The sequence below is a fragment of the Hyperolius riggenbachi genome, chromosome 11 (genome assembly GCF_040937935.1).
Source record: "Hyperolius riggenbachi isolate aHypRig1 chromosome 11, aHypRig1.pri, whole genome shotgun sequence".
NCBI lineage: Eukaryota > Metazoa > Chordata > Amphibia > Anura > Hyperoliidae > Hyperolius > Hyperolius riggenbachi.
In genome coordinates, this window is record NC_090656.1 from 135,593,706 (window position 1) to 135,610,075 (window position 16,370).

The 16,370-nt window shown below is 45.8% G+C and overlaps 1 protein-coding gene across 4 annotated transcripts in view; it reads left to right on the forward strand.

The window, feature by feature from the left end:
* LOC137538047 (inositol-trisphosphate 3-kinase B-like) overlaps positions 1-16,370 on the forward strand; it is a 426,334-nt gene that overhangs the window by 396,074 nt on the left and 13,890 nt on the right. For all 4 annotated transcript variants that reach the window (XM_068259990.1, XM_068259991.1, XM_068259992.1 and 1 more), the window contains 2 exons: positions 2,466-2,670; positions 4,673-4,774. In XM_068259990.1, coding sequence (XP_068116091.1) covers positions 2,466-2,670; positions 4,673-4,774 — 307 coding nt within the window. The remainder of the gene's footprint in view (positions 1-2,465; positions 2,671-4,672; positions 4,775-16,370) is intronic.

The following is a 16,370-nucleotide window of genomic DNA, read 5'->3' on the forward strand; positions in this document are numbered from 1 at the left end:
ACCTGGCAGCAGTTCCCCAAAATACACTCAATCTGACAGCAGTGGTTCCCCAAAAATAGGTAGCCCCAGGTCTATAGGTGTCCCCAGAATTGGTGGCCAGTGGTATAGATGTCCCCAGAATAGGTGGCCAGCGGTATAGATGTCCCCAGAACAGGTAGCCAGGGGTAGAGATGTCCCCAGAACAGGTAGCCAGGGCTATATGTGCCCAGTATATGTAGGCAGGGGTATATGTCCCCAGTATATGTAGCCAGAGGTATATGTGCCCAGTATATGTAGCCAGGGGTTAATGTGCCCAGTATATGTAGTCAGGTGTAAATGTGCCCAGTATATGTAGGCAGGTGTATATGCCCAGTATATGTAGGCAGGTGTATATGTGCCCAGTATATGTAGTGGGGGGTATATGTAGCCAGGGGTATATGTCCCCAGTATATGTAGCCAGGGGTATATGTGCCCAGTAAATGTAGGCAGGGGTATATGTGCCCAGTAAATGTAGGCAGGGGTATATGTGCTCATTAAATGTAGCCAGGGCTATATGTGCCCAGTATTTGTAGTCGGGTATATGTCCCCAGTATATGTAGGCAGGTGTATATGTGCCCAGTATATGCAGCCAGGGGTATAGGTGTCCCCAGTATATGAAGCCAGGGGTATATTTGCCCTGTATATGTAGGCAGGTGTATATGTTCTCAGTATATATAGCCAGGGGTATATGTAGTCAGGGGTATATGTCCCCAGTATATGTAGCCAGGGGTATATGTCCCCAGTATATGAAGTCAGGGGTATATGTCCCCAGTATATGTAGTCAGGGGCATATGTCCCAGTAAATGTAGGCAGGTGTATATGTCCCAGTATATGTAGTCAGGGGTATATGTCCCAGTATATGCAGCCAGGGGTATATGTGCTCAGTATATGTAGTCAGGGGTATACGTCCCCAGTATATGTAGTCAGGGGTACATGTCCCCAGTATATGTAGTCAGGGGTATACGTCCCAGTATACGTAGGCAGGTGTATATGTCCCAGTATATGTAGTCAGGGGTATATGTCCCCAGTATATGTAGTGAGGGGTATATGTCCCCAGTATATGTAGTCAGGGGTATATGTCCCAGAATAGGTAGCCAGGTGTGTGTGTCCCCCCCCCCCCAGCAGGAGGGGAGCAGCGTAGTAGAAGCAGAGCTGTGGGCACAGTGGGGAAGGGGGGCCATCTCCCCCCCTCCTTCTCTCACCTTAGGGCTCTCCCTCCCTCGCTCTCCCCTCCAGAACTATTGTGCGGGTGGCTAGCTGGCAGCGGGCGGAACTTACCTCCGTCTTGTCGCAGGCGCGGGATGGATTTGCCGCTAGTCTGGTCTGGTCCAGAGCAGCGGCACCAGAACTTCCGGCGCTGGAGCAAGGCGGAGGTGAGTTCCGCCCACTGCCAGCCAGCCGCACATTAGTTCCGGAGGGGAGAGCAAGGGAGGGAGAGCCCCCTAAGGTGAGGGAAGGAGGGGGGAGATGGCCCCCCTTCCCCGCCGTCCGCACAGCTCTCCCTCTTCTCTGCTCCCCTCCTGCTGGCCGCACGGGCACGCAGCCAGGGGGGGGCGGTGGGCGGTCAGGTGAGCGAGCAATAGGTGGCCCGCAGTGCAGGGCCTCTTCAAGCGCGGGATCTGGGGCGATCGCCCCACTTGCCCCCCCCAAAAGGCCAGCTCTGAAAGTACTATTCCGTGATCTCACCTGCATCATATCAGATCATTGTGGGAAGCTGCTGTCTTGGATTTTTTTCTTTATTATTAAAAATGACTTGGGTTTGCTGGATCACTTAAGCCCCTTTCACACTAGGGTGTTTTCCTTGTGTTGTGTTACCCTTTTTATAATCGCAGGGTAACGTTAAAGCAATGAAAGTCTATGGGACATTTCATACCTGGTGCAGTGCAATGCGCTGGAAGCATCGCATCTGACGCAAAAGCAACAGCGCGTTACCGTTTGATATCCATGGCGACGTGTGGTGACCGGAGGTCATGTAAGTCAATGGCAATGCATGTATTTTAAAATTTTTCATGTTGCAGAGCGCATGTGCGGAAGCGTATTTTTTCAATACACTACTATGCAATTTTCATTTTGGCCACAGGAAGTGAGCGTTCGAGAGCCTCACTTATTGTTTGGCTTGCAGCCGGAATTGAGATTACTGCGCATTACTGCGGGGTTTTCAAACGCCTATTTTTAACGTTGTGGTGCGATCATCCGATAGCACCGCACCTATAATGCTGGTTGCTGGTGTAAAACCGGCTTAGGTTTTTCAGAATTCTCACTGCAGTGGATGCTTGGAACCATATAAATGCGCTCTGAAAAAAAACAATTTCCCTGCTAAACGCATTCACAGGTCTCATTGCCACATCTCAGAAGCATTGAATGTTTACACTCTATCGCGCCAGCATAATAGGAACACTGAAGCATAAAGTTTGATGATACCCCTAAAATGAATCCTTTTTCTGTAGGACATACTTAGAAGATGAACTTGCTAAAGCTCTCTTGAAGCCAACACCACGCAAGGACATGTACAACAAGATGGTGGCCCTTGACCCTCTGGCACCCACACAAGAGGAACACCTACAGAAAGCTGTCACTAAACCTCGTTACATGCAATGGAGAGAGAGTGTGAGCTCCACAGCACATTTGGGATTCCGGATCGAAGGTGCCACAGTAAGTTACTGTGCTGGGGTGACGAATGATTACTGGGAACCTACAGCCCACGTTGCATCGTGGCTCATAGAAACTACAAGCAATACAACCTACATGTAACATGCTTGTGGTATGGTATGTGACATGGTGACATTGCTTACTTTTCTGTGAATCAGCTTTCTATCTTAATGAGTACCTTAAAGATGAAATAAGGATCAGGATTTATACTTACCTGGGGCTTCCTCCAGCCCTTGGGGGCCACCCGGTCCTATGCCGTATCCCCAGGACGCTCCTATCAACCGCTATATGTATTGATATTCTGGTAGACCAAGGGAGCGTGATGGGGGGGGGGGGGGTTGAGTACGGTTGGCCAGGCCGTGCATGCGCAACAAAACGGAACTCGGCCAGAATACCGGGCTGCCCAGCAAGGGACAGGAGCGGCCTGGGGAGACTGGGAGGGACAGAGTGGCCTCGAGGGGGCTGGAGGAAGCCGCAGGTAAGTATGGAACCTGAGACTTCTTTCATTTTAGGTTCCCTTTAAAGGATACATAAAGTGAGAGCAACATGGAGGCTGCCATATTTACTTCCTTTTAAACAATACCAGTTGCCTGGCATCATGCTGATCTTTTATGCATCAGTAGTCTCTGAATCACTTACCTGAAACAAGCATGCAGCAAATCCAGTCAGACTTCAGTCACAGCACCCAAGCTGCCTGCTTGTTCAGGGTTTCTGGCTAAAGGTATTACAGTCAGAGAATCAGCAGGACAGCCAGGCAATATGCATTGTTTAAAAGGACATAAATATGGCAGCCTCTATATTCCTTTCACTTCGGGTGTTTCATGAAATTCCCCACCATCTCATTGCCCGCAGCCCCGCTCCAGCCTGCATAGTCTCTTCCATTCCGGCAGGCAAGCAGGGCTACAGGAAGATGGCTGCCGAAGCCCTGTACTGGAGACAATTTGTGTCTCCAGTACAGGCTTGTGTCTCCATCTTGCCGTAGTCCTGCTCTGCCTGTCAGCGCGGGAGACTGCAGGAGGAGTGAGATGGTCCCAGGAGCAGCGCGCCAGAGGCTGGCTAGGAGCGAGAAGAGACTTTTGTCAGGTGAGTAAATGCTTTTTTTTCCCAGGTGAAATGCTGCCCAAATTGCGTTCATTTTGTACTGACATGTTTCTCACATTGCGTTTATTTTGTGCTGACATGTTTCTCACATTGCGTTTATTTTGTGCTGACATGTTTCTCACATTGCGTTTATTTTGTGCTGACATGTTTCTCACATTGCGTTTATTTTGTGCTGACATGTTGCCCACATTGCGTTTATTTTGTGCTGACATGTTGCCCACATTGCGTTTATTTTCTGGTGTCTTGGGTAACTGTTGCTGCATTTATTATTTAATGGTCATAGTTGGCTGTTTGCTGCTTTGGGGTTACGGTATACTATTAAATAGAATCACACAGTTTCTGCACACCCATGATGCGAATCCTCCATGGCGTAAACACTGCTTTCTTATGCCTCGCTGCTACATCATTATGCTAGCTCCGCCCATACAATGTCATGGCCACGCCCATTTTACAGTGCGGCGCGCTGCGCACGCCGCCCCCCACCCCTGTCCCAGGTTGAACCAACAAAAATCTGGTCACTCTATATGGTCAGTCAGTATGTGAACTGTTTCTTTTAAGCAATAAACTTAGTAGTAAAGCACAGATGACAGTGGCTGCATTCTCCACTTATTAGTAGAAAAGTCTGGATTCATTTTACAAATACTAAAACTGGCCTGTTAAGGCCCATATATACAATGGTTAATTTGCATATATTCAGCAGTGGTGCCTGGGAGACATCTCGAGCTCACTCCAACCTGAATTATCGCAAATTCTTTCTGTTTTAGGAAAGCAAACTTTTGTTTTTCTTAAGGCCCATATATGTGACTCCTCACCTGCTGAGATGTGGCTTTCTAGTCTGATGGTCACTCACTCACTTCCTAATCACCTGGGACACAAATACTAACTTTTCATGTTCTCTCCTCAGCTTGAAGGTGGACCAGTAAAGAAAAACTTCAAGAAGATGAAAAGCCGAGAAGCCATCATGGAAACATTTGTTACTTTCACAAAGAGCCGAAAAGACATTCTGGTATGAGGCCTGGCAGCTGATATCTTCCATCCCTGCAATTAGTAAAGCAACACCTTTCACACAATCAGGCTTTCTGCAGTCCTTCCTGATGTAGTTATATTTACTTCTCAGCTCTGGTAGCTTCAAATACTGCATGCTTGGGGAATGTAGCCAGACTTGTCTTGTGCTCTGCTAGGGGTGTGACAGAGTGGGAAACAAGAAGTCCAACGCATAAATCCACACTTCCTACTATCTACTATAAGGAAATACCACGTCTCATTTATCAGTGTTGGATAAAACATTTAGGCTTCAAGTTCAGACCTGCACTGAGTGCCTAATCTGGTTCTGTGGGGCACAGTGTGTTCTGCAACTGTCATTTCATGAAAAACAGTGTGTTCTGCAACAGGCAGTTCATGAAAAACACTTGCCTGTCAAGTAAAACCTGACCAGTGTAGCAATACTGCCCAGGTGTGGGCCTCTCTTTCCACTCCACAAAGCCCCCGGGTCCCAAACATGCAACAGATCATGTAGAAGCTGCCAGCGCTTTCGTGTTGGACTGCTGAAAGTGGACCTATTTCCATCAGTTTTTCTGCATCCAGATTTCTGGATGTGGCCATTTCTGAGGTCTGCAGTAGAGATGGTCAATAAGATTTAAAATAATTATGTGTTGATGCAAATTGTATCGTAATTTTTTGCAACTCTACTATATGTAGCTTGAAAATGGACCAGTGGAATACAGCAAGCAGTATAGGGTCATACTTAAGTTGCATGTATTTGTACAAGCAATAGGTTTGAATCAGGATGATACTATTTACAATACCCTATTGCAACTACTGTATTTGTACACATGAACATAACATTTGCATCAGCTCAGAAGTACTTGCATCCCATTGCTCATTCCTAGTCCTCAGTCAGGGCCAGTTCTGCTCTACCATAGGACCAAACTGGGCAATTTGCAAAGGCTTAGTTCCTTAGGGCTCTTTCACATCTGCGCAAACTTTGAGCGTTTTGAGGCAACGCTAAAGTTTGCGTTAACGAAGGTAAAATGAAAGTCCATAGACTTTAATTTTACCTTTCAAACCCGATGCTGCGTTTCGGTACGTTGCGGTTCCGACGAACCCGGGCGCAGTTTTTCGTCCAGCGCACCCGGGAGCCAGCGTTTTCCGTCGGGTTCAATTGATAGCTACCGCCGCTGATTGTGTCGCACCGCAGATACCCGACGTCACGCCGCAGGCTATCAGAACGACTCCTGCACGCGTCGTCTGATGTGAAAGAGCCCTTAGGAGCCCCCCAAATAAGAGGTTGCAGGTCATCATACCAGTCCCTGACTACAGTTGATAACCTAGTGCTGATTGCCCGGCTTTCACACTGATCCTGAATCTGCAATTTCAAAACAAGAAGGCAGATTAGGTTGAGGCTGCTGATTTTGGAGCAGCGCTGCACCGATCGATTTTGATGTGCAGAGTTTCAGCTGGGCGCTGCTCAAGTTTGTAAAAAAAAACCAAAAAACCAACTAGTGCCTGAATTACGCTTTCCCTTGAGTTGCTATAACTCGGAGGGGGAACAGTGATTATTACAGGCCTGAAGTTTGTGCAGGAGCAGGGTGAATGTTTTTTCAGCTTCACCCTCTGCTGAAATAGCCTGCGCTGATAACGAATGAGCTCAGATCAGGTACCTAGAACTGGTTGCATTTGTTTTGCAAGTGTATCACTCAGAAACTACTGAAACCAAAAAATCAGGATGACAGTGAAGCTATTGGCATATTTTAGGATTCATTTACTAATGACATAATCTCAGTATAAATCTGCAGGAAGTAGCAAAGCCCAGTGTCAGGGGGCTCTCCGTGTTGTGGTGTACTCTTGTTATATAGCCATAAGCAGTGCATTCCCCTAATTAGCACCACCCAGGAAGCAGAAGTTGAGTTTTGTAATAGGGATGGTCAATGAGATGCAAATAATTTTGAGTTGATGTAGCATTTTGCAAATTATGTATGCAAATATATGCAGCTTGAACATTAACCAATTAGATCCTGCTGAGGTAAAATTTGATTGGTCCATTTTCAAGCTGCATAAATTTGCATTCAAAATCTGCATACAGCTGAATCTTATTGACCATCCCTATTTAGTACATCAAAGCTAGTGAGGTATAATGAGATGCAAATTTTATGAGTTGATGCAAAATTTGTTGCAGTTTGTATGCAGCTTGGAAATGGACAAATCATATGCAGTAGCTGATTTTAAGGTGCATATATTTGCATAAAATTAACATACAGCTTGCATACACTGAACGTTATTAGCATTTAGGGCACTTTCACACTGTACAGGATGCATTGGGATGCAACGCTACTGAAAAGTTGCACCATGTGTTAGATGTGCAGTGCGACTATACAGAGAAGCATACAGTACAATTAAAGTATGCTTCACTGCCACTGTAAATGCATGATTGTTTAGCGGCATGCATGTAATGAAAGGGTACCAGAGATGGGCTTTTTAGCTGTATTTATACTTATCTGAGGCTTCCTCCAGCCCCATGAGGTGCATGGGCTCCCCTGCCATCCTCTCCATTCTCTTGCAAATCCTCCCCGTAGCCAGTCGTGCGCTTCTGGGCATGTGTGGCCCGGCCGCGTGCACAATCCCGCCGTGCTCTTGTGCCTGGGAGGGTTCTGCACCTACGCAGGCACAGATTGCTCCCAGTTGCGAAAGCGTGATGGGGTGTGCATGCGCGGGCAAGCCATCCATGCCCAGAAGAGAGTGGTCAGCTGGATTACCGGGAGGATTTGCAAGAGAACATAGAGGCCGGCAAGGGACCCCACACACCTCATGGAGCTGGATGAAGCCTCAGGTAAGTATAAATACAGCTATAAAACCCATCTCAGGTTTACTTTAACCACTTAAGTCTATTTGGATGGATATATCCGTCCAGATAGACTGTGCTGATGCAGCGGCGCAGTTCCCATTCATTGATCTATGTCGCCGGCAGAAAAAACCGACGGCCTCTTATCAGAGGTCTTTCTGCAGGGAAAAAGTTTCCTGTCCTCCTAATGCTTCCTGGAAGCAAGATCATTCGCTTCCAGGACTTTTTGACTGACTGTGGCTAAATAGTAAAACTACACCCACATACATTTTTTTATTAAATAAATACATTATATTACATTTGAAATTAACTGTTTAACTCCCACACCAAAAATTACCCAAATAAAATGTTTAATAAAAAAAAAAATTACAATTAAATAAAAAACAACAACAACATAGTTACCTAAGGGTCTCAACTTTTTGAGAGTATATTACTATAATTTTTAAATTATAAGCTTGTAAATAGTGATGGACGCAAATTGAAAAATGCACCTTTATTTCCAAATAAAATATCGGTGCCATAAATTGTGATAGGGACATAATTTAAATGGTGTAATAACCGGGACAAATGGGCAAATAAAATACATGGGTTTTAACTATGGTAGCATGTATTAATTTCAAACTATAATGCCAAAAATGAGAAATAAGGATTTTTTTTCCATTTATTTCTTAATCTTCCTGTTAAAATGGATTTAGGATAAAATAGTTATTAGCAAAATGTACCACCCAAAGAAAGCATAAATGGTGGTGGAAAAAACAAGATATAGATCATTTCAGTGTAATAATTAGTGATAAAGTTATTGGCGAATGAATGGGAGGTGAAAGTTGCTCGGATGCATAAGGTGAACACTGTAGGCTGAAGCGGTTAAGGCATCTGGAAATTTGGGCGCAGGGCAAAGCTGGAAAATGGCTCACCCTGCGCCTGTAAAAGTCCTGGCGGCCTCAGGACTTTGGGGTGAGATGTCATTTGGCTGCCAGCTATTGCTGGTGGCTGAATTGCACTGTTTTTATAGTAATTTGGGCTTAGTCTTTTGATGGCGACCAAATTACTGTCTGAGTGCTGCTGTAGCCATAATTAACATTACGGCCTATGGTGGCACATGGTGCTCTCAAATTTCCTGCGTCATTTTGCTTTTCTTGCGTTACCTCAAAGCATGCTAAGCGTTGTTGTATCGGAACACAATGGACACAGGCCCATATGCAATTTACTTTTTTTCCTAAATTATTTCCTAGGAGATAATTCTCATGGTCTCTTTAAAATAACTTCAGCATTTTACAATTAAAAAAGTACTATCAAAATTACTTTGAGTATTTTCTTGCTTGCTGGTGGTTTAAAAAGTATTTTATGACAAAGTGTAAAAATATCACCCAGGAGAAAACTCAGGAGAAAAGGGGAATTGCATATGGCCCGTGGTGTGAAAGGACCATTATCTTGCATACTCTTTGCTCAGGATCCCAAAATGTTGGGCTTCCTCACCCCCCAGTTTTTTTATTTTTCTTTCATATGCTAGAAAACATTTGGTCACTAATCAAAGTGATTGAGTCAGTCAGCTGAAGTGCAGAACACACAGACATTTATACAATTGAATTATTTACCTATTTCAAGTATAATAGGGCCTAACCTGAGACTGAGGCCTGGAGCCCACTAGGAGTCGCAGCAGCACTTTGTGCAGTGATTCCTAGTGCGATTGCGCTTTCGATTATCCAACGCTTAAGAGGCCCATACACTGTTCAATTTCAGCTATCAATCGATAGATTATATTGAATCAATCGATCGGAAATCAATTCTATCAAATCAGCCGATCGATTTGTGGCCAATTTTGATCGATTTGATCTATCTGACTGGATGTAAAATCTAGGTCGATCTGCTTCTAGCGCCAGATTGATGGCCTATAGAGTTGCATTGGATCTAATGGTCCAATAATGTATTTAGATCGATTTCTAATCTGTTCCTAATGTGTGGCACTGCCTCTGATGTAGGTGTCCTGGGTTCAAATCCTGGCTCTTCCTACTCAGTAAGCCTGCACCTATTCAGTAAGGAGTTCATTGGGCAAGACTCCCTAACACTGCTACTGCCTTCTGAGTGCGCTCTAGTGGCTGCCTCGCAAGCGCTTTGAGTCCGACAGGAGAAAGGCGCTATACAAAAAAAGGAATTATTAGGAATTATCAGATAGATTCCTGTCAGATTCAACTTGACAGGCATCTGACAGAAATCTATTTGATGGTCGAATCTGCTGCAAATATATCAGTGTATGGCCACCTTTAGAAGCGCTGTACAGTTTACTAGCTTCCGATTAGTGATTCACGCTTTTTAAAAAATAAAACTTGATTATACTTACCAGGTGTCTGTAGCCCTGCCCCCTAAAGGAAGAGGTCATTCTCAGTGACTAATCAGAGAAGTGCCTGAGACCTCTTCCTTGAGGGCCCATTTCCACTATCGCGAATCTGCATGCGTTGTCTGCATGCGGATTCGCATAGCCAATACAAGTGGATGGGCCTGTTTCCATTTGTCCGAAGTGCTGAGCATTTTTCTGTTATGCGAATCGCATGCAATGCATTGAATAGGGAAATCGCATGCGGATTTGGCATGCGGATTTTCCCGCGATTTCGCATATTAACTAATGTAAATTAACACAGGCAGTGACATGGTTAAAATCGCATATACCCTAACCCAGGGGTCCCCAACCTTTTTGGACCCAAGGCCCACTTTGACATAAGACATTCTTCCCGAGGCCCGGCAGACCGAGAAATCAAGCACATAACACGACAAAGTGTATATATAATATATATATTTTTTCAAACAATTCTTTCTTTAAACATACACACCAAATAAGCCCTTATGAAAAACAGCTTCTCAGCAACATAAACAAGGGAAAACGGCACATATAAAAATTACAGCAGATCCATATCTCCAAATCAGACATTGCAACTAACACCGTCATAGTGTGATGAGTACAGCTAAAATGCTAAAGCCTGATTGGCTGAAGCCACTTTACCTCCCAGTTTCCCCTCCCACACCTCTGTTCTTCTCTGACTGGCCAATATTTCTCATGCTGAGACAGTGCACTTTCTTCTGCAGAGCTGGCTGGGAGTGTCTGAAGACTGGGAGGAGGGAGGGCAATGATACACAGACAGAGTAAGGGAGGAAATTATGTCAGGAGTGGCTTCAAGATAGACACAGTCAAACTGGAAAATCCTAACATGGATTTTCTCTTTTTTACTATAGAAAAATAACTGAAATCAAAATGTGAACAGTGCAATACATATGTTTATGTAAGTAAAGCAAGCAAAAAAAAAAATATTCCTAAGGTTAGATTTACACTTGTGACTAGTGCTGGCATATGATGCAACACATGCAAAGAGGCAACTTTACTACCCAAAGTGTGCCTTGTTTGACTGACATTGTCACTGCATTAATAAAGGTACCTGAAATCTGACTCTGTGGACTTGAAAGGCTCCCCATGCAACTCTGTGGACTTGTTCCAGGACTGGACTTGTCAGGACCCCCACGTAACTCCTCGTCTGCTGCTTGTCACACTGCTAAGTAGCAAGGAAAATGGCGTGGCTTAAAACAATGCAAGAAAAAAAAAAGCTATCCGTGACTGAAATACACACCATTCCTTCTACATTTCAGTGTTAGCACAAAGTTTATTAGGGACTTATCCCAAATATGAAACCTCTATTTGGGATAAGTCCCTAATAAACTTTGTGTTAAGACTGAAATACAGAAGGAATGGTGTGTATTTTGTTCAATCATGGATACCCTTTTTACTTTTTTAACCTCCCCCAGCAATCCACAGAACAGAAACACCATCTCTCTCTCCCAACCCCTAATCATAATTATGTGTAGTTTTTGATCCACCTCTTGCATAATACATTATTATTCATTAGGGCCTAATCATGAATAATAACGTATTTTGTTCAGTCATGGATACCTTTCAAAAAACAAGCAAGAGGTGGATCAAAAACTGCACATAATTATGATCACTGCAAAGTACTAAAATGCATGTACATTGTGCAACAATCCTAGGCCTAGGGCCTGCCCTATGCAGCACAGTATAGTGAGGCTACATTCAAAGGAAAGGTAGTGAGGCTACATTCAAAGGAAATGTGGAAAAATGCTAACTAAAAGGTATATAGAAACTGACTTGTCAGCCGCCTTACCCAGAAGAGAATGTATCCGCAACGGCCACGCTATCTCCGTCTCACTGCAGCGCTGCCTCACACTGCCCGGGAAAAGCGCAGCTGCACAGGCTACACACGCTGACGCCACTCTCGAGAGAGATGGGATGGGCTGGGCGTGACTTTCGCGGCTGCGCTCTGCATCTGCCTCTGCTATGCGTACAGGCGGAGTTATAGCTGCGTGCACTCGCGGCCAATGAAGGAGGGGGCGGGATGGTAGATTTACATCAGGCACCAAAAAAATCATTGTGAGGCAGGGGATATGCCGCGGCCCGGCGCTAAACGTCCCGCGGACCGGTATTGGGCCGCGGACCGGGGGTTGGGGACCCCTGCCCTAACCTATGCGAAATCGCGGCAAAATACGCATGCGATTTAGTCAGCAGTAAATTACCAGAGATTCCGCACCGCAATACTGGAAACGGGCCCTTAGGGGATGGGGCTACAGACGGAAGCAGGAAATCTGGGCATCAGTTGAGTATTATAAAGTTTTATATAAAGCGCAATTTGCTCGACCCCCAAAGCATTGCAAAATTGCTTTGAAAAGTGATTTTGCAGTCCTTGCATACTTTATCATTGAGCGCTAACATGCTCAAAATGTTACATGTCCTGCGATTGCGATTACTAGTGGGTTCCCCGCCACCCACCTTCATTGGCAAATCGTTTTTGGGAATCGCCAGCCAATCCCCAAACGCTGTCAAAATTGCCCTAGTGGCTTCCAGCCCATACTATGTAGACGTTCATCACGCAGTAGGTTACTTGGCTGAAGGTTTAAATTGTTGTTAAAATGCCTACTTTGAAACAACAATGGCCTCAATTCACTAAGATCATGCTGGTGATAATTAGGCAAGAGAAAACTTACCACCACACATCAATCGGTATTTTTAGTGTTAATTCACTAAATAAGCTTGCCTTATTAACCCCCTTGGCGGTAATCCCGAGCTGAGCTCGGGGTATGCCGCCGGAGGTCGCCGCTCAGGCCCTGCTGGGCCGATTTTCAATCTGATAAAAGCAGCACACGCAGCCGGCACTTTGCCAGCCGCGTGTGCTGCCCGATCGCCGCCGCTCCGCGGCGATCCGCCGCGTGCAGCGGCGAAAGAGGGTCCCCCCAGCCGCCCGAGCCCAGTGCAGCCGGAACAAACAGTTCCGGCCGGCGCTAGGGGCTGGATCGGGCGGCTCTGACGTCAGGACGTCGACTGACGTCCATGACGTCACTCCGCTCGTCGCCATGGCGACGAGGAAAGCGAAACAAGATAGGCCGCTCATTGCGGCCTATCTTGTTACTTTCGATTGCCGGAGGCGATCGAAAGTACGCTTCCGGAGCGCCCTCTAGTGGGCTTTCATGCAGCCAACTTTCAGTTGGCTGCATGAAATAGTTTTTTTTTAATTTAAAAAAAACCCTCCCGCAGCCTCCCTGGCGATTTTAATAGAACGCCAGGGAGGTTAAGGTGTAGAGGTTTTCACAGTGAGAGAATTATCTTATTATTTCTGTCCTAAGTTAACTCCTCTGTAGTTATTTTCACATGCAGTATATAGGGCCTGTCTTTAAATTTAGAAATCTGTAGTTTTTTTTTAAATACAGGAGATGAGCTTAGTAAATTGAGGCCAAAGTTTGTTTTTAACCTCCTTGCCGGTTATCCCGAACTCAGTTCGGGGTAACCTGCGCTGGAGGATTTCTCAGGCCCCGCTGGGCCGATTTGCATAATTTTTTTTGTTACAAGCAGCTAGCACTTTGCTAGCTGTTTGTAACATCCGATCGCCGCCGATTCGCCGCTATCCGCAACGTCGCGCCGCCCCCCCCCCCCCCCCCAGACCCCTCGCGCAGCCTGGCCAATCAGGGCCAGGCAGCGCTGAGGGGTGGCCCGGGATTCCCTATGACGTCCCAACGGCGTCATCCCGCCCCGTCGCCATGGCGACCGGGGGAAGCCCAGCAGGAAATCCCGTTCTGAACGGGATTTCCTGCTTACTCAGATCGCCGGAAGTGATCGGAGTGGCTGCGGAGCTGCCGCTGCTCAGCGGCTATCATGTAGCGAGCCCTGGGCTCGCTAGATGATTTAAAAAAAAAAAAAAAGTGCTGCGCTGCCTCCTTGCCGGGGGAATTAGACCGGCAAGGAGGTTAAAGGAGTCATCAGGGAAATATAAAGAAATGAGCTTTATTCACCTGGGGCTTTCTCCGGCCCCTTGCAGCCGACTGTCCACGCTGTCACCTCCGCTCCCCGCCGCTCAGCGGTCGGCCTTGTTGCGGCTGAATGAAGCGCCACTGTCAATCATGGCCACATGGACCGCGGTGAACTGCGCAGGCGCATGCAGAAAATTATTGTGAATAGAGCCCAATGTGTTTTAATTGGCAAAATAGTTTAACTACAACCTATTCTGGTTGAACTCGATGGACATATGCCTTCTTAAATAACTATGTAACTATATTGGAAACCTAGCAGTTTGAGGGCGCTGTCTACCTAATCACATTAACTGAATTTCCCTATGAGGTTTTCTACTGGGTAACCTAATATAGACTAGTGCCAACCCTCATACTACATTGAGGTGGTAAAATTGGTCAGTGATCGGACAGTAATAATTAAAAGTGTGTACTAGGCATTAGCCAGTACACTGTAAGGGATAATCAGATTCAGCAGCTGGCCATTAGTTAACCAGCAGCTTCTGGATCTGATTTAGGCCCCATACACACATCAGACTATAGTCTTTTGAAAATGAAAGATCACAGACCAATCTTACCACCCTTCATGTAGTATGAGAGCCATACTCTACACAGTCTTTTCTATGGAGCTGAACTCCCCATCAGAAAAAAATCATTGCAAGATGCTGGACACAAAGATGCTGTACAGACACAAAAGATCTGTGTCTGCAAAAGATCTGTTCCTGCCAAAAATCCATTCCTGCAAATTGCAATGATAGTCTATGAGATCTGCAGATCATCATACACACATGATTTAACTGACATTCATCTGCAGATCAAGCAATCATCCGCAGATCTGAAAATCCATCCTGGTGGATCTGATCTGCAGATGAATGTCAGTTAAATCATGTGTGTATGATGATCTGCAGATCCCATAGACTATCATTGCAATTTGCAGGAATGGATTTTTGGCAGGAACAGATCTTTTGCAGATACTGATCTTTTGTGTCTGTACAGCATCTGTGTGTGCAGCATCTTGCAAAGATTTTTTTCTGATGTGGAGTTCAGCTCCATAGAAAAGACTGTGTAGAGTATGGCTCTCATACTACATGAAGGGTGGTAAGATTGGTCTGTGATCTTTCATTTTCCAAAGACTATGGTCTGATGTGTGTATGGGGCCTAATGCTTTCAAATATTGGTTCCTGACAAACTGGAATTTGCATTTTAGCAGTCAGTTGTCTTCAAGGGTGTCCCTGCTTTATGCGGTGTGAGTAGAATGCAAAGTCCTGACCATGTTTTAGCATTTGTAGTATCAAAAGGAAGTTTTTGTGCTGTACATGATTTCCACTATAAAGTTGTTTCTGAAGGATTACATTTCAGGAGTTTAACTTCTCTTTGTCAAATTCCTGTGCAAATGTATTCACCATTCAGCTGGTCACAGAAACATGAGTAACGCTGCCCACTCTCCTTCTTTTCCCATTCCTTCATTACCCAGTAAATATGTTCAATGTCATGCTGTTTTTCTAATGTTATACAAATTTAGTTGCAATTTGTAGGCAGCATGAAACTGGACTAGCAAATGCAATGTTCCTCAAACCTGTCCTCGAGTCCTACTAAAGCAGAGGTGTCAAACTCAGATCCAAGGGGGGCTGATATTGAACACTGGGACCAAGTCTAGCGGCTAGATGTCTAATGCCTCCTCCCTCCCCTGTACACTTTTCTTGTTTTTAGTGGTCCTCCCTGTCTATTGCTTTCCCCCTTCCTCCCCATATGGCTTCCCTGATGATCTAGGGATTCATTTCCAATGTAGATTCCCTATACAGTGGGCCAAACATAATGCATAGTGTGGAAACCACTTGCGGGCCTAATTTGATGGTTCTGCGGCCAGATTTGGCCCATGGGACAGAGATTGACATGTATGCACTAAAGAGTCTGAACACATCAGTTCGCTTCTGTCCGCATTTCAATTTAACCATTTAATAACAATATATCGTATTAACCACTTGCCGACCTCATAATGCGCGTCGGCAAAGTGGTAGCTGCAGGACCAGCGACGCACATCTGCGTTGCCGGCTGCAGGCTAATTAATCAGGAAACAGCCGCTTGCGCGAGCGGCTGCTTCCTGTCAATTCACGGCGGGGGGCTCCGTGGATAGCCTGCGGGCCGCCGATCGCGGCTCGCAGGCTAAATGTAAACACAAGCGGAAGTAATCCGTACAACCCTGTAATTTGTACAACACTGCTAACAGTAGCAGCGTTGTACCAGATCAGCGATCCCCGGCCAATCAGCGGCCAGGGATCGCTGTCACATGACAGGCAGGAGCCTGTTAGAGGCTGCACAGGACAGATCCGTTCCTGTGCAGCCTCCGATCTCCGGGGAAGGGAGAGGGGGAATCCTGCGGTGGAGGGGGCTTTGAGGTGCCCCCCCGCCAGCCACACGCATGTTTGATCTG